Below are 26,624 nucleotides of genomic sequence, written 5' to 3'. Positions count from 1 at the left end.
GTTTCGCTGTAAACTACTGCGTCATCAAACGCATGCGATTTCGACCTAAAATACACAATGCAATAAATACATGTAAGTAGCTCTAGCTTGGAAACTTTATTACCGCTCTCGCATTAATTAGCAACGACAGTAGCGAATGGCTTAGGGGTGTCGTGGCCCTATCCACGTTTCAGTTCGCGGAGTTCGAGGGGTTGTTGCCCTTTACCCGTGTAAGGATCTGCTGGTCTGTGGTACACCTCGCGTTTATCCCTTTGATGATCTTTGGTTTGTCCGTCTTCCCGATGCAAGGGCGTTAACTGACTATAAAAGTCCAGTTTCCACCCTTGCCGAACTTGGCTGGAATTCTGGAGTTACATTTTGGCTGGACTAACGAGTCCATGCATAGTCCAATCAAAGTTTTAGTAACGAACTAAACATCCGGTTCGAAAACAACATGGATTTCAACGCGCAGATTTCGGTGACAGCATGTGTACCGTCAACTTTGTGTCGACAGATATTTTGCATATAGCTGCATGTTTTTAATCAAGGTGCTCAAAAGAGCTGATGCACTTCGCGGGGTAAGACCCGTTTTATTATAATATGGATCTTGATAATCGATCAGATCGTCTTGACAGGGCGCCGCCAATTTGTGAGTGATATGCAAGTGATAAGAAAGGTGGAATCTGATTGGTCAAAAGAAGGGACATAGAAGGGACATAACTCGTAATAGCCACTGGTGGCGCTACGATCGAGCCTGGAAATTCCAGCCATGTTCGGGAAGGGTGGAAACTGGACTGTTATAGTCAGTTAACGCCCTTGCCCCGGGGAGATGTGGTTTGTCATCATCATAACCAACGTTGTAAGCGTCTGCGAAACTTTGGACTACCACATTGAACTGACAAGCATGATGAAATTAGGATACTGATCGACGCAACTCATGCTTTGAAGGTCTCTGCGATACCTTGGTATAAACCTTTGCAAGTATATAAGGTGAGCTAATGGATTGATTGCAGGTGAACTATTCAGTCAAGGCCCCATTACACAAAACCTTTGCCAATGTTAATCTTAACCAATTAGTTTAGAATTAAAGGTGCCTTTGTCTGAAGTTACGCCCGTTTCACTTAGCAACCGCACTCGATCTTCGGTGTGTCAACATTCGTGCTAAGATTTCAGTCATAAGAGTGTACGACATCGCGTGCTGAAGCCATTACTCGCTATGCTGTTAAAACATGACTGTTTAGGATTTCTTTACCTTTTTCTAGCACAAATTGTGAGTGCTGATTATATAGACCGATTTTCATAATCGTCAATTGTAATTTGTAAGCACAAACGGTAACGAGACAATCTCGAACTTCCACCCCACTGTAACATACTGATGTAAATAGCATGCCTACGGGTTGTTTAAAATCAGTGACTACGATCTGTATTTAATTAATCCTAGGTACACTCATGTTGCACAAAAACTTCTGGATGAACAAGTAGCGGTTCCCTCACAACTACTCAAACACGAAACCAGTTGCGGAACGTTTATCTGAATGATCGCCATACATTTGCTGATAGTGACAACTTTCTTTGTACATTGTACTTCTACTATCAGGGGGTGACATATCTCAAAGACGGGTAGAAATACCGGTTGTTACAACACATATACTGACTCCGAGCCGACCTCTCTTTGTTGTAGCCTCTTAATGCCGAGCGCCAGGCAGGGTATAAACAAGTACCATCTTTAAACGTATTTTGGTATGACGCGGCTGGGGATCGAACCCCGAACATTACGCTCACTGGGCGGAGACTAGACCACGGAGGCGGGCTGCTCATAATTGAATATCTCACAGGATGTCGTGAGTTGGATTTAACGCCGCTCCCAACTGTAGCTCACTTGTCGTTGAGAGTCATCTCAACATGGCAGTCCTTGGCGACCCTAGGTGTAGACTGTTACCATTAGCAGACACTTTGGGAAGCCAGACACTGCATAACATATTCCCATATTTTGGATGTATTAATCTTATACGTTTATACATTATTCATACTGGCCTTTATGCATGATGTAAGCATTTGGGTGAGAACAGCTCGAAAACACAAAACCCAACATATTCCCATATTTTGGATCTATTAATCTTATTTGTTTATACATTATTCATACTGGCCTTTTATGCGTTATGTAAGCATTTGGGTGAGAAGAGCTCGAAAACACAAAACGATTCCATAGATTACTAAGTTTCTGGCAGACACGGAAACCCATGCACACAACGCTGCTAATGTACACAGACACATGCACATGCAGGTGCTTTATGTCACATGACCCTGCATTACTTTGTCCCCCCAACCCCCCACCGCCACCCCCAAATGCAACTCTCGACCACTGTCACGTGGATGTGTCACGGCGTCTCGTCGCCATGTTGACTCGTCTCTATGTATTATTGATCCGACTATGAACGCTGTCGCCTGACAACCAACCGCAATATAACCACACACCCTGGGTGCTCAGCTTTGCCCCCCAACTCCGCCACCCCACCCACCCCCAAAGGCTGTACTTTATTTAAATTCGAAACTTTAGTGGAAGAAATTTCACCCAAATAGACGAAGTGCGTACAATTCAATACAGGATCAGTTTAAAAATAAATTCACGTTTCACTGAAGTACATTTCTGCTCTTAAAGTCTTATTTAAAATATAACATGACAGATATTAAATCACGCTACAGTGTGGTTGCCAAATTGCGAGTCCTACTACTTTAGGCTTTTCTCCGTATTTAGCTGACATGACCTAATTTAAATTAAATAATGTAAAATGTGACAAACTACCCAACTCACTTATACGCTTTAATCGTAAATGAAAAGTTGAACGTCGAGTTGTCGACAAACGGAAACCTGCATCAATCGGTCTAAAAATACACCCACATCGACCTCACCTGAGGCGAGACCTCTGTTGTTCCAGACCTGTCACAGAGGTCTGTATTCAAATGCAACTCTCGACCACTGTCAACGTGGATGTGTCACGGCGTCTCGTCGCCATGTTGACTCGTCTCTATGTATTATTGATCCGACTATGAACGCTGTCGCCTGACAACCAACCGCAATATAACCACATACCCTGGGTGCTCAGCGATCCATTATACCCAGAAATTACGATCAATTCTACTCAGAAATTACGATCAATTCTACTCAGAAATTACGATCAATTCTACTCAGAAATTACGACGTGTTTTTCAAACAGAAACCTGGCATATAACTGATTATTTTCTTCAGTTGTGTGTATTTTCGACATGACATATGCTCTTGGTTCTTGGTGTTTGACGAAATACTGTTTAAAGCGGCGTTAAGCACAACTCACTCATTCTCTGTTGGTTGTCGGTTTTCGCAATGTAAGCTCATATATGCCTATCTCTAACATCTGTCTATATTTATAACGTACTGCCGCCGAAAACGGCGCGAGACAAGTTCTCTCCTTTCTTCCAACGAATATCCTTATTTGCTTAACATGCACGTGCAGCAGAGTATCCTATGAGGTGAGGTGAAATGGGGTTTAGCGTCGCGTCCAAGATTATTACACTGAAAAAGCGACGTGCATGCACGGTGTGTGTGTGTGTGTATGTGTGTGTGTGTGTGTGTGTGTTTGCCTGTGGGTGTATGTGAGTGAGTGAGTTGGGTTTAACGCCGCTTTTAACAGTATTCCAGTCATATCGCGGCGTGTCAGCTTAATGTGGGAGGAAAGCCCGAAGTGATGCAGGTCTCAGATGTTTACCACTTCGGTGAAACCCACGAGCACGGGTATGGTGCTGACAAACCTAGAAACATAATCGGGGCGAACCGGGATTCGAACCCACAATCATAGGTTTTGGGCGTGCCAAGGGACGCATCTCTGCACAGCGAATCGCGGCGCCGTAGACGCCTGGGCAACCCGTGCGCCCCCCCCCCCCCCCCCCCCCCCCCCCCCCCCCCCATTTATATAGTGACGTGTGTAGCACTCTCTACCCCTCGTGTGTATAAGTCAAACTATTGATTGTTTGTTGGTGAGGTGAAAGGGGTTTAATGTCGCGTCCATGATTATTGCACTTATGGCTGCTTGTACTAGTCCGGACTGATGCCGATTTATAGTGCTAGCTCACTGAGATACCCTGCCGCAGTCTAACATGATACCCCACTCAGACACACTTTACTGACTCCGAGCCGACCAGTCCTTGTTTTAGTGATCATTTACGATCTGTCGAGGGACAATCAATCTTTGTGTGATTCAAGCGTAGACAAGGGGAGATCAGCACCATACTTTATATACCTGTGTGTGGCATGGTGATCCTTTCCCTGCTGAGGGACATCACGTCCTGGAAGTAGCTCATAGATTACATGTACGTGGGTAAATGACGTCATTAACGGGTGACAGGCATGCGCAGTTATAACATTTATTTAGTGACATAATATCATATATTAGGAACACACTGTGTCATGCCAAGCGGTCTCAAACTTAGAACCAGATTCCTTAGAACCAGAGCTGAAAACCAGGAAAACGACTGGAATTATAATGCACAAACTTGATAATCATTATTGGTAGGAATTATTCGAAAGAATCATACAGAGATCACAAAGCCGAGATTTCTTCTAAGCCTCTATGGAAATTAAACAAGTAAAAGTCAAATAATATTCCAGACAATTAGTACACATGGTGCAAAATGCCTCTGTACGTATTTTAGATGAAAAACCATTTTGCAAATATTATGATTACATTACAGAGAATGCTAACACATCATCATCACGATTATAATGTCTTTACTTATTCTCTAAAGCCTATAAATGCCATTTAATTGGCATACTTATGTTTTCAAGTCTCAGTCTACATCAATGATATATGTGTAATGAGATTTACAGTATTTGTATAACCATACAAGGAGTAATCAAATTGCAGTCTGGTATCATAACATTATGCAACACGATAAATGAAATACAGCTCTCTCTGTAGATGGATCTATTAGCTCGATCATACAGAAGATAATAAATCAGGTGCAACCTAGTTCTTAGTTAACATCATATATTATTCCAAACAATTATTATCAATCATCCGTAAAATGATCGATGTTTAAGTCGGTTTACTTTAGAAACCGCGTAGAAATACACTGCCTGGGTGAACCACCACATTTTCATTACTTAGTGCCTAATGACTTGCAGCCATTGTTTACATAACCACTAATACCAGGGAGACAGGTAAACTGATTGGAAAAGTTAGGCAGTAGTTCTTCAAACAAGTATGCATCGATGTATAGAATTTATATAGTTACCAAGGCAACACCGTCCGTTATATGATACAGACAGGCACCTGCATGTACATTGTAAATGGGCAAAGTGTTATCACTGCAAGCGTGCTGTCTCTAGAGGATTAACAAATGGTATTAAGTTAAGAACATATCGACTGTTTAAAACGTCTTTAAGTACCTCCAAATATGTCATTAATTTAGCCAACAGAGAACTTCGTAGTATATTTGCTAAATTTAGATGTGGCACCCTCCCTCTGGAAATTGAACTCGGTCGTTTCTTGAAACCAAAAATTCCCTTACATAATCGTATTTGTAAACACTGTAATACAAACAGTATCGAAGACGAGGTTCATTTCTTAACAACGTGTAATCTTTATGTAGATCAACGAGAATATGTTTGGGGTTACGCCTCGTCTCTTTGCCCAAATTTTTGTCTCATGACCCCTATAGATCAAACCACATTCCTTATGAAGTGCGATAATTTATCCTATTCTGTGGCTGCACTAATTAAATCAATGTACAAACGTAGGTTATATAACAACGTGTCATAAACCAATTCTAGTATTGTATGCCCCTGTATATTTTATAAAACATGTCATTGTATAGCAATGCTTGTTATAAATGTACGAGTATTATACTTTTATCACTTATTTTGTGCACCATTAATAAATTCATCACTGTCCACTATAACTATTTTAGCACTTGCAGTGCTTTTAAGAACATTAGTGTCTAATAGGCCCACGTTGGCCGGGCGATGTATATCTTTTAATATATTTTATTTCCTGTATAAACTGATGTAATTTTATGTATACACCGCTGGACACTTAAATAAACCATTTTTCTTCTTCTTCTTCTTCTTCTGTATGGCTGGCGGTCATTGTGCGGCAGCTCATGATCGGAGAGGAAAGCGGTGACTTTTCACGCTGCAGACGCGGGTTCGATCCCCGACGTGTGAGACTTATCTGGTGTCCCCCACCGTGAATATTCCTAAAATTGACGTAAAACTCCCCCGCTCACTCACTCCCCCACTCACCTCCCACTCACTCACTCACTCACCAGATAATTCTCGTATGGGATCCTTTCACATTTACATCGATTGAGCCCAAATTATGTGATATTTATTCACCCCATGACAGGACCATTAACTGCTGATTACAAATTGCGGCATTTAGTCTATGGTTGACCTTACCCTGGGCAACCTCACAGACTCCCGCCCAAGTGTAAACTATATCAGTCATCACAAATCTGCTTTTCTTTCTGCTTGTGTGTGTTGGGGGGGGGGGGGGGGGGGGGTATTGCTAAAAGCGGCGTAAAACCATACTCATTCACTCAGTCATGTTATGATTATGATTCCCAGTTTATGACAGATATAGACTGTAAAAAGGCTTTGGTTAGATATTATCATTAAAATATTATAATCACTTGAAATCATCATCATCATCATCATCATCATCATCATCATCATTTCGGGCTTTTCCCCAACTTCAAGTTGCCACTACGTGATGTGAAATGATTGAAACAGTGATAAACACTCTCTTATTATTTACATTTTATTATTGTTAGATGATAATGGGTTTTTTTAAAAAAAAGCTATTATTAAATCGCTAATTTGTTTTGGCTTTATGGTTGTTGCATATGACCTGTTTTCAAAGCCACGAGTACACATTGTTGTTTATGCTTGTAAGAGGCGACTAACGGGATCTGGTGGTCAGGCTCGCTGACTTGGTTGATGCATGTAAGCGTATCCCTGTTGCATAGATCAATGCTCATGATGTCAATCACTGGATTGTCTGGTCCAGATTATTTACAGACCACCGTCATATAGCTGGAGAGAGGCGTTAAACAACAAACAAACAACAAGCTGTTGGTAAAATTGTTTGTTGGAAAAAAGGCTGCCCATACTATCAGTTTGTTTTTTTGTTTGTCAGCACTATTCCAGCTATCATAAATACCTCTGACTTTAAATGATTTACTGTTGCATAATACAAGTACATGAGTATGTACAATTACATAATATCTAGACACTGTACATAACGTCTTTCTCCAATTTACGCTGTTGGGTATCCACTTGGCGTTCAGGCACTAACGACCTATGGAGGCCTCTCTATACATACGCCGCGCTATACATACCAACAAAAAGATACCTCTTATTTAATCATGTGCTCTGCACAGTCGGTCACGCTGTCCGGTGACGAGATGACCTTTTGAGTACCTGGTCACTCTGCCGTTACTTGGCCGTTCTCCGACCAAACTGACCGCCTGCTGACGGCCTAGCGGGGAGTAGTGTGTGGCTAATCGCGCTATTGTCATGGGTCGGCCTTCAGTCTCATTGCAATCAACTTAAGATCGATCTTTTTTCTGGCACAGACAGGTGTTTTTAACTTGGTCAGCTGAGTGTGACGGTCATGTCCGTGTTATTGTTGAAGACGGTTAAGTAAGAGTGACCGCTGGGCAGTATTACGTTAGTCAAGGTCCAGCCAAGGAGCAGGGAGTGCAGGTATTTTTGTGATTTTTTACTTCTTGACCGTTTTGTTAGCTGGGAAAGGATTTGAACAGTGCTGTCATGTTATAATTGTAGAGTATGTGTGTTGGTCGTTTATGAAGTTCGCGTGTAACGGGCGATCGTTTTGATGTAGATGAATATGTAAGATACACACAAACACTGTGGGAATTAATTCTTTGTCAAGACAATTTTCGATTCAAACATATAAACTATATATTATACAACTATTCCTGAACATTCAACATTTATTGTTTGGTCGATGTGACTTCGATAAGTGATTTCAACCCCTTCGTCTTGGTCGGCGGTAGTTCTACGGTACTATATGTGATCCCATTGATTGTCAATCACGCTCCATGCCGAACCAGGAAGCTATTATTTACAGGCCGCGGTACTATAGCATATAGACTATGTAATATTGATGACATGCAATCTAGTAAACGAATCCATCTCTATCAATCATTGAATTGATGTTACACAGAGTGTCCTTACCAAGGGGAACACATTGCTAGAGTGTCCTAACCACTGGGAAAACATTGCTAGAGTGTCCTAACCACTGGGAAAACATAGCTAGATTTTACGTTGCTTCTTTAACGCTGCTACAACGTGCGCTAATTGAAACAATTTTGGTTACGTGCCTACTCTCATCATGATGTGCCCGAACTTCTTCCTTTGATTAAAGATGTTTGTTTGTTTGATTATTTGTTGTTTAACGCCACACTCAGCAATATTTCAGCTATATGACGGCGGTCTGTAAATAATCGAGTCTGGACCAGACAATCCAGTGATTGACATCATGAGCATCGGATGCAACTCGGATACGATGACATGCATCAACCAGGTCAGCAAGCCTGACCACCAGATCCCGTTAGTCGCTTCTTATGACAAGAATAGTCACCTTTCACGGCAAGCAAGGGTTGCTGAAAACCTATTCTTCCCCGGAATCTTCACGGGTCCTTTGATTAATGAATCATTTTGGATATTTTGGTGACAGAAAACTTGTATAGTTTAAAAAAACAACATAACATTTGTTGTTTTCGATAACTGAATTAGTTTGATAGTTCACATTTCATATGTTAATGAAACTTGATATGCGGGAATGCGTCACTTGCTCAAGCCTTGCCGTTTCCAGCAACACAGCGCCTTGAACCATTGAATGAAACTGGCCTTAAGTTCGACGTGAGGAATATGTGAAACTTATTGTGATGTGATTTGTTTACAGGTGAACTGCACTGTCGGACACAGGTCACTCCTCTATGAAGCAATACAAAGCCGTCAGTATGATTTAGTCAAACTTTTCATCAAGAGAGGTGCCGACATCACAGCTGGATATTATACAGGTACACCGGACTAGATCTAGTGACTGATAGGTGAAAGTTGTAAGAAATTCCTTCTGCACACGAGAAAGCACATTTATCATCCAAAACTGGCTCCCACAGGAGATATCGCTTGGATGAGATCAAGCGATATCTACACTGTAGATATCGCTGCAATGAAATTACATCACAATGCTTTGCAGACCATTGTGACGTCACTGGTTACCATGACGTCACAATCAAATGACATCACTAATGGCTCTGCTACTGAAGCTGTTTGCAGTACTTTTTACACTGAAGACACTGCTAATTACTGTCTACAAATTGAAAAAGTTGGAAGAATGATGTTGGATGATAAATAAAATCTCACCCTCGTGTCTTTTGATATCAAATATATCAACACTCGTTGATAAAAGTGGCAAAAATCCTCGGCAAGCCTCGGAATTTTTCCACTTTTATCAACTTGTGTTGATATATATGATATCAAAAGACACTCTGGTGAGATTCTCTATATATAACTACTCTATACATTTGTTTGTTGTGTGAACGCCGCATCCCATGATAACTAATTTTACGGGTTGGTGGTGAGGTGAATGGGAGTTTAATGTAGCGTCCAAGACTATTGCACTTATATAGCGACGTGCATGTACGTGTGTGTGTTTGTGTGGCTGCTTGTACCAGTCCGGACTGATGCCGATTTATAGTGCTAGCTCACTGAGATACCATGCCGCAGTTTAACACGAATACCCCACTCAAACACAGTATACTGACTCCGAGCCGACCAGTTCTGGCTTTAGCCCCTTAATGCCGAGCGCCAGACAGGATTACAAGTACCATCCTTTAACGTCTTTTGGTATGACGCGGCCAGGGATCGAACCCCGGCCTTCCGCTCTCCGGGCGAACGCTCTACTACCAGATCACGGAGGCGGTCGTGAGTGAATGCTGGGGATGTTCCGGAAGGGGCGGTGTGGTAGTCTAGTGGTTAAAGTGTTCGCTCATTACGCCGAAGACCCGGGTTCGATTTCCTACATGATTACACTATAAGTTGTCAACCGAAGTCGGGGTTTACATAGGCACATACCCAGGGTGCATCACACCATATACCCCGAGGGATCGGTTGAAAACGAATGTATTTGGCTGACATTAATTCATACAGATCCGAAATATATGTCCGCAGTTTCACCGAACAAACCTCGTAGCAGACAACGCAGACGAACCGAGTTACTTCCCTTTACCCATTGCATTCGGATAAACATCGGTTTATTTCAGAAACTCAACAATACTTATGAGAGATAAGCATGTAACCTAATATGTGGTCCGTTTGATTTATTAGGGGGTAAGACCCGTGGCGATCCGGGGAAGAATAGGTCTTCAGCAACCCATACTTGCCGTAAAAGGCGACTATTCTTGTCGTAAGAGGCGACTAACGGGATCGGGCGGTCAGGCTTGCTGACTTGGTTGATGCATATCATCGATCCCAATTGCGTGGATCGAAGCTCCTGATGTCAATCACTGGATTGCCTGGTCCAAACTCAATTATTTACAGACCGCCCTCATATAGCTGGAGTATTGCTGAGTTCGGCGGTAAACCACAAACAAATAAACATTAGCGGGCACTTTGTCATTTGTACCTCGCCCCTGAGCGACCTACATTGAAAATAATTGCACACTTGCTCCATAACCAGTCAGAATCTAGTCTAGATAATGTGTGAAGCCCATTTTGGGTGTCCTCCGCAATGATGTGGGTGGAATATTGCTAAAAGCGGCGAAAACACCATACTCACTCACTCACTATGTAAGTCGTCACAAATCCCAATTCTCCAACACACATATTTCCATGACGTAACACAATCACATATTCACTTCTTCACTATGTGGAACATTCTATTGACCTTTTTCCACACTTCGCTACTTCCGGTTTGAAAGCGAGGCTTGGAGAGCAGAAGGTGAATGCTGGATAGCACATGAAACACATGGAGATGTCAACAAGGCACGTAATCGGGACAAACTGTGACAATTTAACCATCCCGGTACATTTATCGTAAGTATTGAACATTATTCTTATTGACAAACTATTCTACTGTTATCTGGTCTCCTTACCGATATAAATTTGAATCTGGCCGTTCTGTTGTGATTTCAATTTAAAATATCCATGACCACCTGGTAACTCCCAGTGCAGTTTATGGTAGCTGAACAGACTAAATACAAATGCTACTGAAATCTTGTAAAGAATAATTCATTGTTTACACACCATTAAGCCAAACTATTTATTGTGAGTTTAAATAACTTTGCGGGTTGTATTTGAAGTCGAAATATTGACCTTTTGACCAGATATATGTCAGAAACTAACTAAATTGATATGTTGATATAATGTATCAAATTGTAACCTACTGAGAATTTACAATCGTAACAAATCAAAAGTTTGCATCAGTTGCGTATTTGATGTAAATTGCAATGGACTCAAATGCATTCCAATAAAATATTAGACCTCTCGATCCACTTGTGCTGTTGTGATTGTGAACAGTTGTTATTTTGATTGTCAATGTTGACAGATTAGATAGCATGAGGTGTAATATTTCAACTGAATTATATACTTTACTGTACCAATTTAATCATGTCATGAAATGAACAAAACCTCAACTAATTAATGTCCAGTAAATGTTCAATCTACATTTGATCTTTATATAATTTACAGAAACAGATAACTCTTTAACAGTTTGTATTCAAATATATCAAATGCATAAATTGATATTGACATTACTATAAACTTAAATTATAAACAGAATTATTTTTAATTCCCATGCGTATTGCAATCATAACTTATTAATTCCCTTTGTTTAATTGTGAAACCCATCTGGTTTTATGTCCACAAACATGTTTTGAAACTTTTAAAACAAAAAGATTTCTTTTGTGCAAGCAATTGCCATGTATTATTGATTATTAATCATATCAATTTATATATAAGAATATAGTTGTGCTTACTGTGTCATTTTGCAATATTTATATTGTTATGATGTAATATTTTACTATTGTTAACAATCTTTAGAACTTTAGTTTATTTCAATCAAGTCAAGTGGTGTGATCATTATGATATTTTTTTATAATTCAATCAAAACGCGAAAAATAAAAAAAATATAAATACATAGAAGAAATTTGTTTTCCTTGTCAAATAACGATGATAGCATGAAATTATCTCATGCTCCTTGTGAAAATTCATACCATTTCTTCTTCGAATGTACCTTATATGATGATTTTAGGGAGACATTACTGACAGGCTGTGACAGCTATCGATAATCTTGGAGGACAAAATACTTCACATAGTATTCTTTTTGGTGATCCAAACTTAGATGTTTTCCTGAATACAAAAATATTCTTGTCTGTACACAAATTTATAGAAACGACTAACAGATTCCGTAGCTAGCATATTATTGTTTCCAAACTGTTATTCATTAATATTGTTAAATCTATATTGAACACTAAAATGTATAATATTAGGATATGTATGAGATACACACTGTCTTCACTTTCCAGCACATTGTACATATCCTTCATATGAGCACTGTATATATATTGCGCACTATGTTTCCACAATGGGAAGCTTCAACTGTAAATTGTTCATTTTCATTATGCAATATTATGTATAACTGTATATAGGGAGACTGTATATAAGTGCTGCCCTTTGTCTTTTTGGACAATAAAATATGTTTAATAATATTTCATCTTGTGATCTGACAAAGTTAATATTTTCAAGTCAAGATATCAACTTTAGTAAACCACATGAAGGGATAAACATTGCATTTGACAAAATAAATTCAAGTCATATATTTTCTTTGTGATCTTCATGACCTTACTCAGAAAACCATAGTGTCAATGAGGCAGACTGACTGTAGGTGTGACAAAACGTGATATTTCACCTGATTTTCACTCCAGCGAAAGTATGTTTTCAACATGGTTAGACTAAACAAAGTATTTCATGATTAAATACATACTGGTAATGCAAATATTAAAACAAGAGTGAATTTCTGTGTGACATTGATATAAAGAGCTTTAGTACACTGTCATTAAATTGATGCATCTGTTGAGTTTACTGTTTACAAAGAATATACTGTTTTGAGTTTTCGACATATCAGATGAATTGATGCCTTCAAGATTGTTCTTAAGTAGCATATAATGTTACACACTGTGATTAAATTTCCTTAAACTTCTCTATTTCAGAAGAATGTTGTTTTCTAAATAAGCAATATTTTGAGAGAAGGTGAATATGCATTGTTTATAAAAAATGTTATTGAAGTAGGAATATTATTACAATATTATTGAATTATTCATTTCAGGCCAGCGAGTCACCACAATGAAGTACTAGTATCCGGTGACGGATGTCTTGGAGGAGCTTTCTTCTGACAGTAACACAATGGTTACAATGTGCGTCCTGTCAAAGGACGAGGAAGTGTAAAGCCATAATCATTTAATCAACAAATGTGCTTCCTGTCATATTTCACTTAAATAGGACGAGGAAGGGAAAAACCTTATTCACTCACAAATCAACATGGCCAATATTTATCGGACACTGAAAAAGCACATTGTACCATTTGTTTACAAGCAAGAACATTATTTTCTCCTGGAATTTAATTAGGTGCTTTTGACTGACAAAGACACACAGTCGATGTTAAGTTTTGAAAACTTATATTGTGAGAAATAAAGATATGAAAATTTTGGTTTGTTTTTCTTTGTTAAATATGAGAAATCCAGATTGTTCCATCAACATAATTTGTACCGATACATATATTTTATCTTGGCTTGATTACCAATTGAAGTTGATTCCTTTTTATCTTTTGTTATTTTATCTGTACTCATATCTGATCAAGACATTTTCAAACTATTCAGGATAAATGTATTAGTAGCTTCCTTTTGATATACAATTACCTATCATCATACAGGATTAGGTGAGGGTGTTCAAGAAGTTGGTAGTTGTATCAATTCTTATATTTCTTCAATTTCATACATTATTTATATTTATCAATTTTTAGTTTCCCTTTAACTTATTTTAAACAGTTCACACATTATTACTTCTGTTGTGCACGATGCAATCTCAGTCGGCAATAATCAGTTAAGTAAGTGATGTTTGAAAGTATCATCTGTCATTGTACACACTGAATAGAGTTATCGTCCCTTCTGAATATTTATTTTGACAACCGAATTATTTTCATAATTAACATTGTAATATGTTAAAATGAAAATCTTAGCAGAAAAAGTGTCTTTCGTCAACTGGACTAATGGCAAAACGATGGTGCGTTGTGCAGCAAACACCACTATGAAACGTGAAATAAACATATCTCAATCTTGATCTAGAGTTCGCCAAGCCACGCATTGACTGAGCAATTTTGCAAAAGGAAACTGACGTGTTTCATGTTATGCGGTTTATTTACGATACAAAACTTCTGTCATTCAATGTACTGTCACATTGTCTCTATATGCCGACGAGGTTATGATAAAACAATCTATTTCTGAAATACGTATCTCGAAATTCACCTTTCGATTCACTTCCGGGATCCTGACAGCAAAATGCTAATTCCAGTGTATTACAGGCATATTTTAGTTGGACCTCATGATTTAATGTGAAATATCTTCTGTATTAGATACAGAGGATACTATTTTTTGTTTGTTTAAAATGTCCATCAGTGAAATGCACAACATGCTGTCCGTTCCCTATGAGCTGATGCGACTCTCACTGCATGGAGCTATGCTCTCCAAGCCTCGTTTTCGATCCAAGAATTCGTGCATATTTTCCAGATACACCACTTCATTTAGCCAGTCGGATGGGGGCTGAGGACCTGGTGAAGCATCTGCTCCAAAGCGGGGCTTGTGTCAACATGCCGGATCATAATAACTGTACTCCGCTGTGGGGAGCTGTCGCGGAGAACAAGATGGCGGCAGTACAGGTCCTCCTGCTCCATCCGGGTATTGATGTCAATACGCCATGCAGTGATCGCTTTATGAAACAGTAAGTTTTCCGTTGTATGGTGGCCATTTTTACCAACAATCTTACTATTTTGAGTTTTTGTCTGGGTAAGTTGATCAGTTTAGCTCTCATTGGTCTCACAACGTGATGGCTTCATTTTCGATGGAAGCAGACTTGATTCGTTGATTGCAAATAGCGACCACACCGTACAGCTGTGTATACGACGGAGGAACGTGGTGTAGACAGGGTCGTGAAGTTTGCGGTGCTAGCTGCGGGGGTGGGGTGTCGTGGGTTGGCAACATCGCAACATCTTCGAAAGACATCAGGTTTACTTTGCTCCCACATCCGTGAGTGAGTGAGTGTTGTTTTACGCCACACTCAGCACTATTCCAGTCCTACACCGGCAGTCTGTAAATAATCGAGTCTGCACCAGAGAATCCAATGTGCTTAACATGCATCAACCAGGTCAGCGAGCCTGACCACCCGATCCCGTTAGTCGCCTCTGACGACAAGCATAGTCTGCTTTTACGGCAAGCATGGGACCTATTCTAACCCGGGTCTTCACGGGTCGAGTGAGTGAGTGGGTGGCTTGGTGGGCGGGCAGTGGGCTATATAGATTACACAGGCACCTGTTGGTCCGGATCGAGTCTGGACCACACTAACAAGAGGTTGACAGCATGAGCAGCAATCCCTACAGTTAGGGTACGATGACACACAATCAACCAGATAACACAACTGGACACTATATTTTATTCAGCCGGCTCTTCTGGCAAGCTTTTGTGTACCGAAAACCTATTGTGCTCCTGAAACTCCACAGGTATCCTTCTCCTGCTTTACTCTTACATGTGGGGATCCAGCTCACTCACTCACTCACTCAGTCACTCACTCACTCACTCTCACTCACTCACTCACTCACTCACTCACTCACTCACTCACTCACTCACTCACTCACTCACTCACTCACTCACTCACTCACTCACTCTCACTCACTCACTCACTCTCACTCACTCACTCACTCTCACTCACTCACTCACTCACTCTCACTCACTCACTCACACTCACTCACTCACTCACTCACTCACTCACTCACTCACTCACTCACTCACTCACTCACTCACTCACTCACTCACTCACTCACTCACTCTCACTCACTCACTCACTCTCACTCACTCACTCACTCTCACTCACTCAACAGACACTCATCCACCATGACGCGACAATGAACAGTCTGGATAGTTAGAACCAGAAACACATATTATTAAAAAATATGATTTGAAGTTTGTTATTTATAGCAAAGAGACAAAGAACAAATGATTAGTAATAATTTGAATATCCATTTAAACGCGACTCTATATTACAAATTACTTTCCCAGATGTGAAATAGGCCACGGCATGACCTGAAATGTACCTGTTTCAGGGGCAGGAGTAGTTCCCCTTTGAAGGAGGCCATCGAGAGGAACAACCTTGAACTTATCTCTCTTCTCTGCATGCACGGCGCTGACATTGAACAGGCCGATGACGCGAGGTGATTCCCGTCCGTTAATGGTCGCTTGGGTCATCAAGCCAAGTGCTTAACACGACAATTTGGATTCGTTCACCCGCATCCGAGATTCACATTGATAAGCGTGCGAGATGTATCATCATCGTACCTGTACCCTTGCAAAAAAAAAAACCGACCATGACAGACGTTGCTTTGGGCTTTATACACATTAACCCTGTATGATTTGTTTGTTGTTTTACGCCGCACTCAGCAATATTCCAGTTATATGAAGGCGGTCTGTAAATAATCGAGTCTGGACCAGACAATCCAGTGATTGATATCACGAGCATCTATCTACGCAATTGGATTACGATGACATGCACCAACCAACGTAGCGAGCCTGACCACCCGCTCACGTTAGTCGCCTCTTTCGACAAGCATAGTCGCCTTTTACAGCAAGCATGGAACCTATTCTAACCCGGATCTACACGGGTCGAGTGGCTGGGTGGGTGGCTGGGTGGGTGGCTGGGCGGGCGGGCGGGCGGGCGGGCGGGCAATGAGCATGGGTTGCTGAATGGCAAGTATGATAGTGATGTGTTTATAGATGATGATGATGTGTTCAAACACGTGCTACAAATGCCGATGTGAAACTGTCAACATGTTTCCTAATCCCAGTGACCTATACGTTTGTGGATAGCTGTTAACATCGCTAGGGGCAATAGCTGCAATGACTACTTAATCGTGTTAGATGTCTCTTGCGACAAGCAGTGTGGCCTCTTGCAAGCATGGGTTGCTGAAGACCTATTCTCTACCCGCATCCTCACGGATCTAACCCGATATAACTGAAATACTTCTCAATGCAGCTTTGACAACCAACCGTAATCCAGGTCCCAGGCCTTTTCCACATTGGTAGAAACCAGCAGTATGACGATGAAGCAATGAAGAGTGTTAAGTACGGATTAAGTGTAAAGTGCAAAAGCACCTCTTTGCTTCTAAATATGATGTTTCTGCCAATTCAGATGATTCGGCCAAAATATATTACGAAACAAACCCGTTATCGACCATCTAACGTTTCAGACACAAACCTCTGCATTATGCATCCTGTCTGGGGTACAGTGACGTTGTGAACTTCCTCATCTGCGAGGGCAGTGACCTTGACGTCGTTGATCGTGGGAACGTCACGCCTCTGTATCTGGCCTGTGAAAGGGGCCATCTACAGATTGCCTCCATGTTGATAAATGCAGGTAGGTGGTATCCTTCCCCCGTGCCGCTGTGCAGAGTTAATCAGATTCAGTCCCGGAGTCGTCCTCATGATGTTTTTTGTCAGCACCATATACGTGATTTTTTATTCGCCAAAATTTTGAGCGTCTAAGACTTTTAATTTTAATTAAGTTTCTTCACGATAAATATATCACTTTCAGGGATGAGGTGAGGTGAAACTGGGTTTAACTTCGCGTTCAAGATTATTGCAAGCGACGTGCATGCACGTGTGTGTTTCCGTGGCTGCTTGTACTAGTCCGGGCTGATGCGGATTTATAGTGCTAGCTCACTGAGATACCATGTCGCAGTTTAACATGAATACGCCCCTCAGACACAGTATACTGACTCCGAGCCGACCAGTCCTTGTTCTAGCCCCTAAATGCCGAGCGCCAGACAGGTTAACAACAAGTACCATCTTTTAACGTCTTTTGGTATGACGCGGCCGGGATCGAACCCCGGACCTTCCTGTGTATTGTGCTAGCCCACTGAGATACCATGCTGCAGTTTAGCTTGGATACCCTTGTCAGACACAGTATACTGACCCACGTCCTCAAAGCTGATGCTCTGTCCACGAGACCATAGAGGCGTTGTTTTTTTCAAAGACAGTTTGAGATTTTGAGATTATGATCTAAGTTGATAAATGGTTCTGGTCAAAAAGAAAAATATATGAAATACACATCCCTATTTTTTTACCATTCCACATTAATAGGCTATGGTTTAACGCAGTCGTCAGTAATATTCCAACAATATCAGGACAGTGGACATCGAACAGACGTTCCCATATTGTATCCATATATGAAATTGAACTCGGGCCTTCGACGGGACAAGCTAACAGTTAGGTTACCCAATCGTCCTGATTTAATGCACTCTTATTACTTTATTTATCTACGATCACACTAGACATATATATTAAGACCTTGATTCAAATGACTTTGATATTTTCTGACAGGGTGCGATGTCTCTATATCCCGCAATACGACTGGCTGGAAGCACAAACTGTTCTCGCCTCTGCACATCGCAGTGCAGGAAGGACACACAGACGTCGTCAGGTTGCTGTGCAGTGTGGGAACGGATGTGAACATGGTGGAACGTTTGGGGAAAACAGCCCTAACCTTGGCCTGTGAAGCTGGACACTTGGATATCGTGAAAATTCTCATCGACTATGACGCAGATGTAAATCGAAGAGATGTGTTTGGCCACACTCCGTTATTCTATGCACTTCACATAAGTCAACGGAATCTGAAACAAAAGATGCAGAGGGCCAATCAACCCTGTACCACACTGCATCAAGTGAAACAACCTCATGGAACAAATGGTGGAGAATCCTTCAGTGTCAAAGCTTTACACATGTTGTTGAGAGCGGGTGCAGAAATGAATTGTAGAGATAACATAGACAAATACTCACCTATCCATTATGCAATAATATACGGGCACTTAGATACAACATGTACTCTGCTACAATATGGTGCCAAAATACATTCCAGGGACATACAGGTAGAACATTTGAAATGGGAAGACCTGTCAATGCTCAAGCTGCTGATATATTATTGTCAGGATTTCCACGATCTAGCTTATATACTGTGTCAGCAACGGCCAAAGTTGGTTCCGAGTTGCCAAATATTACCAGCATTGATGACACGTCAGCCAGACAGTCTGCTCAAACTCTGCAGAAGGTCAGTGAGGTGTGTTCTTCAAAATCGAACTCAAAGGTCAATTGAACCTCTTGTTGAAGAGCTGCCTGTGCCGTCGACATTGAAGACTTTTCTACTCCTTCAGGACATGTACGACTTAGTCTTCAAGCACTGGGATCTAGCTTAGATGAAGCTAGAATGGGAAATCATTTTTGCTATTTAAAACAAATTATCTTTTTGAAATCTTTTTATAATGTTCCCTGAATAAACATGTATAGCTATTGTTGTCATTGTCTTGGTGTGTCCTATACAATTTTATACAATCTGATTTTCTGGCGAAAGAACACAATACATAATATTCTAACTTCACACAACTAGACAACTTTATGTCCACTCGCCCACACACTGTACCACACAACTAGACAACTTTATGTACACTCGCTCACACACTGTACCACACAACTAGACAACTTTATGTCCACTCGCCCACACACTGTACCACACAACTAGACAACTTTATGTACACTCGCTCACACACTGTACCACACAACTAGACAACTTTATGTACACTCACCCACACACTGTACCACACAACTAGACAACTTTATGTACACTCGCCTACACACTGTACCACACAACTAGACAACTTTATGTACACTCACCCACACACTGTACCACACAACCAGACAACTTTATGTACACTCACCCACACACTGTAGCACACAACCAGACAACTTTATGTCCACTCACCCACACACTGTACCACACAACTAGACAACTTATGTACACTCGCCCACACACTGTACCACACAACTAGACAACTTTATGTACACTCACCCACACACTGTACCACACAACCAGACAACTTTATGTACACTCGCCCACACACTGTACCACACAACTAGACAACTTATGTACACTCGCCCACACACTGTACAATACAACCAGACAACTTTGTGTACACTCGCCCCCACACTGTACAATACAATCAGACAACTTTGTGTACACTCGCCCACACACTGTACCACACAACTAGACAACTTTATGTCCATTCACCCACACACTGTACCAGACAACGTTATGTACACTCGCCCACACACTGTACCACACAACCAGACAACTTTATGTACACTCACCCACACACTGTACCACACAACTAGACAACTTTATGTACACTCACCCACACACTGTACAATACAACCAGACAACTTTATGTACACTCACCCACACACTGTACCACACACCTAGACAACTTTATGTACACTCACCCACACACTGTACCACACAACCAGAGAACTTTATGTACACTCGCCAACACACTGTACAATACAACCAGACAATTTTATGCACACTCGCCAACACACTGTACCACACAACCAGACAACTTTATGTACACTCACCCACACCCTGTACAATACAACCAGACAACTTTATGTACACTCACCCACACACTGTACCACACAACCAGACAACTTTATGTACACTCACCCACACACTGTACAATACAACCAGACAACTTTATGTACACTCACCCACACACTGTACCACGCAACTAGACAACTTTATGTACACTCACCCACACATTGTACAATACAACCAGACAACTTTATGTACACTCACCAACACACTGTACAATACAACCAGGCAACTTTGTGTACACTCGCCAACACACTGTACCACGCAACCAGAGAACTTTATGTACACTCGCCAACACACTGTACAATACAACCAGACAACTTTATGTATACTCGCCCACACACTGTACCACACAACTAGACAACTTTATGTACACTCGCCCACACACTGTACCACACAACCAGACAACTTTATGTCCACCCGCCCACACACTGTACCACACAACTAGACAACTTTATGTACACTCGCTTACACACTTTTCTGACAAAGACTGACTCAAGACAAAGCTGGGACTGGCTGTGTCACCTACGACATGCAAACACGACAAGATCGATACACGACAATTAATCATCTAAATTCAAAGCCTATTTTCTTTGAATTGATGTAACACTCATCCCAAGGTGGCGGCTTCCTCATAGATTCTTGTTTTTAACTGGGTGACTACTGGAATGTCGGACTAATGAGAAGATATCTTGACAATGCCGCCCATCAGTCAAACCAGATTATCATATCATGAACTTGTTGACAAAGTATAACAGCAAGTGCAACGAATTCACAGTTGCTATTGTTGACGCCCCGTCATTTCTATGCTGAAGACATCTATTAGCTTTCACAAACAGCAACGCTGCCAAAACAAGCAGCATACACTGTTCTTACGCATTGACTTACGTAGTTGATGGTGTACAAAACAAGCAGCATACACTGTTCTTACGCATTGACTTACGTAGTTGATGGTGTACAAAACAAGCAGCATACACTGTTCTTACGCATTGACTTACGTAGTTGATGGTGTACAAAACAAGCAGCATACACTGTTCTCACGCATTGACTTACGTAGTTGATGGTGTACAAAACAAGCAGCATACACTGTTCTCACGCATTGACTTACGTAGTTGATGGTGTACAAAACAAGCAGCATACACTGTTCTCACGCATTGACTTACGTAGTTGATGGTGTACAAAACAAGCAGCATACACTGTTCTCACGCATTGACTTACGTAGTTGATGGTGTACAAAACAAGCAGCATACACTGTTCTCACGCATTGACTTACGTAGTTGATGGTGTACAAAACAAGCAGCATACACTGTTCTCACGCATTGACTTACGTAGTTGATGGTGTACAAAACAAGCAGCATACACTGTTCTCACGCATTGACTTACGTAGTTGATGGTGTACAAAACAAGCAGCATACACTGTTCTCACGCATTGACTTACGTAGATGATGGTGTACAAAACAAGCAGCATACACTGTTCTCACGCATTGACTTACGTAGATGATGGTGTACAAAACAAGCAGCTCAATATATGTCCACATGGGTTGTGTAATTACATGAGTGGAGGCTTGAATACTTGAAAAGAGACAGCATGTGCATTGTATCTCCGATATCCTGTCCTATGGGATGGTAGTATCATGTCTGTATATGTGTTACACCCAATCTGTGCAATTGCCCATTGTGAAGGCCGTTTGCATGCAATGGACAGTGAGGAATATGGATCCGTTGAAAGGCTACACAATCAGTCTCGTTCATGGTGTAAATGGCAAATTAGTGGTGAAAATAATGGTTTGGGCATTGATATTTCTAATCTTAGAGTTATGAAAAACGATAATGGTTTGAAATATTGTTAGGAACATTTTAAGACAGGTTCATATGACTGATTTTGAGGTTTTTCTTCATTACGCTTGCACGTTTAATTTATAGCAATAGTATTATGGAAGACATTTTGACTGACTCCATATATTCTCGTGGTTTTAGATGAACATTTGTCTTGCCTTTGCATGTGTTTGTGACGGGCGCCACCGGCAGGGTAGGATACACTCAGTTTTTCGCAAACACCTGGTATCATCACTAATTGATAGTGTCAACGGACGGATACTTCTTATGATGTAGTCGGAATCGTACAACGGACAGATATTTCTTATGATGCAGTCGGAATCGTACAACGGACAGATATTTCTTATGATGCAGTCGGAATCGTACAACGGACAGATATTTCTTATGATTATGGAAAGGTTTTTTTCGCTTTTATTTTCATTACAAGTTTTAGAACCTTCCTCTACCGATGCAAATCCCGTGTATAATGACGAGTAAATGTGGATGCCTCGTCATCTGTTACATACCGGTATTTCATGACATCAAACTGACCGATATCAAACAGAGAAACAGCTCCTACTTCGGGAAAAGAAATCCCAAACAGTATGATTTCACTGTATATTACCTTCACACTATTACAGTACATAAACACAACACATTACAAACCAAATACATTTGCCGGCATGTCTGGGGGCACCTTGAAGACTTGTATGAATACATCCATCATAATAATCAACAGCAAAAGACAAGGAAATCCCCAAGGAAATCAAGCTTGTGAACAACAATGTCGACAATGTCAGAGGACTCTACAGTCACCTTCATATTTAATCCATGCTATATATTGAATCATGCACTGAGGCCACGCAGGGCGTCATCGCCTCAACTTAATTAACCTTAGCTCGTCTTGATTTACCTTTTCTATGATCAGCTATAACTGGAGTGACAATTCAATTAAGCAGATGTTAGCATACACGAGGATACACGTCCTCGGCAGTCGGCATTGCAGGTAAATATCACCCACGCTGTTGTTCTGACGGTCATCGGGGCGGTCGGGTAGCGTAGTGGTTAAAGCGTTCGCTCGTCACGCCGAAGACCCGGGTTCGATTCCCAACATTGATACAATGTGTGAAGCCCATTTCTGGTGTTCCCCCGTCGTGATATTGCTGGAATATTGCTAAAAGCGGCGTAAAACCATACTCACTCACTCACTCTGATGGTCATCATTGCCGGCCATCCAGCGCGGCCGTCCTGCGCGATGACTACATACCTGTTCAGCATCTTGTATGTGATCCTCTTTGTATTTTGGTTTCAGATGAATATTTTTATGTCACAGAGTGACTTAATAGCACTCTGTTTGGACAACGTTTTATCTTTTAAGAATAATAGCTTTGAGTTGAGTTACATATCGTTTAGGAAATCTGGACTATTTGACATGATGTAGTCCATGGGTAACAGCGGTCAGTTGTTCCGTTGTCTAACATAGCATTTCACATTATGACATTTATTGTTTTAATCAAGTTTCCCTTGGCGGTGTTTGTAATCACATCCATAAGTCCCATGTCCAGGGAAACGCAATTGTCTTCTTCGTCTGTCCACTGTTGTCCAATGGTGTATATATGTTCACATCTTTACTGTTTGTCTGTTACCAGTGAGTCTGGTATTCCGACATTACCTGTATGTATAGCCGCGAGTAGGATACGCCTGCTTGCTGGACTTGACTTGTAGTAGTTGAGGTGGAGTCTCCGCTCGACATGTTTCTGTTAGTAAATGCATTGATTGTTTTATTGCCAACTGAGTTTGGACTCAACATATTGTTCGTCTTCAATCGGAGCTTATTTCCCCGTCAACATACGCGTTGACAGTTGTATGACTTCAAATCCCATGTAACTACTCCGTGGTCTAGTGATAGAGCGTCCGCCCGGAATGCAGAAGGTCCGGGGTTCGATCCCCGGCCGCGTCATAACAAAATACGTTAAAAACGGTACTTGTTGTTACTCTGTCTGGCGCTCGGCATAAAGGGGCTAAAACAAGGACTGGTCAGCTCGGAGTCAGTGTCTGAGTGGGGAATTCATGTTAAACTACGGCATGGTATCTGGTTTAAACATATTTTTATTTCAAAAGAAATCTGGATCGGTAAACAAGCAAAACTTGCTTATGTAAATACCTCTCCAGGTAATAACTTTACAACAGCTGGTTATATATCAGATTACATGTAAAATAGTGCTAAACATAAACATACTAAATGCACAAATGAAATATATGAAGCCAATACAAGTGGTGTCTGTGAAATAAGATATTGCAGTTTTCAATTACTACATGCATAAAATTAAGCTACTCGAATCTTTTGCTTTTGACAATGAAATCGTGAACTGATTTAAGAATAGTCATGTTTGTAGAACTGCTAACTGAACTATTGCCATGTAATACCGTTTTTAAATCATACCCATGTGTGTAGAAGTACATAGTGTTTCTGATATTATGGTATTTTTGACAGGTATAGAAAAAGTGAATTGCGTCTTCAAAGTGATACCCACAAGTGCAGTCTGATATGTCTGATACATGTCGTCTAAACTTATCAGCGTTTAGGTCACTGCAGCCGAGCCTAAGGCGACAGTTGACAATTTGGCATGATCTATGACCGTATTTTAGGTCAAAATTATTAATAATTGTGTCAGAACGATTAATTAAGGATTTGAATTATTTTGATGAGCAAGAATTAGTAACTTCATTGGGTAGAGCGTTCCACAGATTAATCGTATCCGGAAGAAATGATTTAGCATAGGTTTGGGTTCTACATTTGATTGTTTGCATGTTAGATCTATTTCTAAGGTTATAATTGCTATTATCAGAGACTGGACTTGGAATGAGATCGTTGAGATATACAGGTGAAATACTGTTTTTCATTTTGTAAAATGTAATCAATTTGAAGCGGTGTCGTCGTTCTTTTAAGGACTGAAAGTTTGTTTCGTTATAAATTTTAACATGACTGGTACCCCGAACCGCCCCACAAATAGTTCTCAATGCGTCCAAATGTAAATTCTTTAGTAACAATGATTTTTCGTTTGTACAGTTGTCCCAAATATGACAGCAGTAGTCGAAGTTTGGTAGAATAAAAGATGTGTACCTAGTTTCAAGCGTGTTTCTTGTTAGTCTGTATTTAAAGCTCCTTAGGCAGTTGATCATTGGACTGATTTTTCTAATAATTTCGTTAATGTGTATTTTCCATGAACAATCAGATTGAAGTGTAATTCCTAAATGTTTATGACTTTGTACTTCTTCAATAACATAACTCTCCATGTGTAAGTTTGGTCTAAAACCAGAATTGACTTTGCGACTGAATGTTATAGTTTTGGTCTTATCGGGATTGAAACCAACTTGCCATTTTGGGGCCTAGTTTGAGATTTTTGCCAAATCATTGTTGATACAATTTGCTGCAGAGATTTGATCATCAGTGATGACATATATAGATGTATCGTCTGAGAACAGGCGTATATAACTCTCGATACCTTCGACAATGTCATGTATATAAACAATAAAAAGCAGTGGTCCAAGGACTGACCCTTTGGGGACCCCATCTTGTACAAATTTTGATTCTGAGGTATAACCATTAATGACTACTTTTTGGACTCTATGGTCTAAGTAGCTTTCAAACCATTTCAAAAGATCACCTAGGATACCGTAAGCATTGAGTTTATGAATAATTCCTTTGTGCCATACTCTATCAAAGGCTTTGCTGACATCACACAAAAACAGCTCTGATTTCTTTAACTTCGTCTAATGCCCTAGCAATAAAATTATACAGGTAAGTGAGTTGATAAGATGTGGAATCGCCAGGCACAAATCCCGACTGTAAATTTGTCAACAATTCGTTTTCTCTGAAAAAGTTTAACACATATTTGAGTTGGTGAGTCCAAACAGTGCACAGCAGGTTGCGATGAAATTAACACATATATCTTTGGACTAAATTTGGAGGGTTATTTGTCAAGTTCTATTTGAAAAATTATGTGTTTTGAACACTTATGTTAAT

General features: G+C 40.7%; 1 protein-coding gene across 3 annotated transcripts in view; it reads left to right on the top strand.

The window, feature by feature from the left end:
* LOC139449796 (serine/threonine-protein phosphatase 6 regulatory ankyrin repeat subunit B-like) overlaps positions 1-19,630 on the top strand; it is a 39,367-nt gene extending 19,737 nt beyond the window's left edge. For 2 of the 3 annotated variants that reach the window (XM_071231327.1, XM_071231329.1), the window contains 5 exons: positions 8,946-9,063; positions 14,827-15,037; positions 16,413-16,520; positions 17,553-17,719; positions 18,685-19,630. In XM_071231327.1, the coding sequence (XP_071087428.1) occupies positions 8,946-9,063; positions 14,827-15,037; positions 16,413-16,520; positions 17,553-17,719; positions 18,685-19,553 (1,473 nt within the window). In that variant the 3' untranslated portion in view covers positions 19,554-19,630. The remainder of the gene's footprint in view (positions 1-8,945; positions 9,064-14,826; positions 15,038-16,412; positions 16,521-17,552; positions 17,720-18,684) is intronic. The other variant, XM_071231328.1, reaches the window with a different exon arrangement.
* Positions 19,631-26,624: the final 6,994 nt, after the last annotated feature.

Source organism: Haliotis cracherodii, unplaced genomic scaffold, assembly GCF_022045235.1.
Source record: "Haliotis cracherodii isolate W230 unplaced genomic scaffold, xgHalCrac1.p SCAF_8, whole genome shotgun sequence".
NCBI classification, from domain to species: domain Eukaryota; kingdom Metazoa; phylum Mollusca; class Gastropoda; order Lepetellida; family Haliotidae; genus Haliotis; species Haliotis cracherodii.
This window is presented reverse-complemented; position numbering and strand designations above follow the sequence as displayed.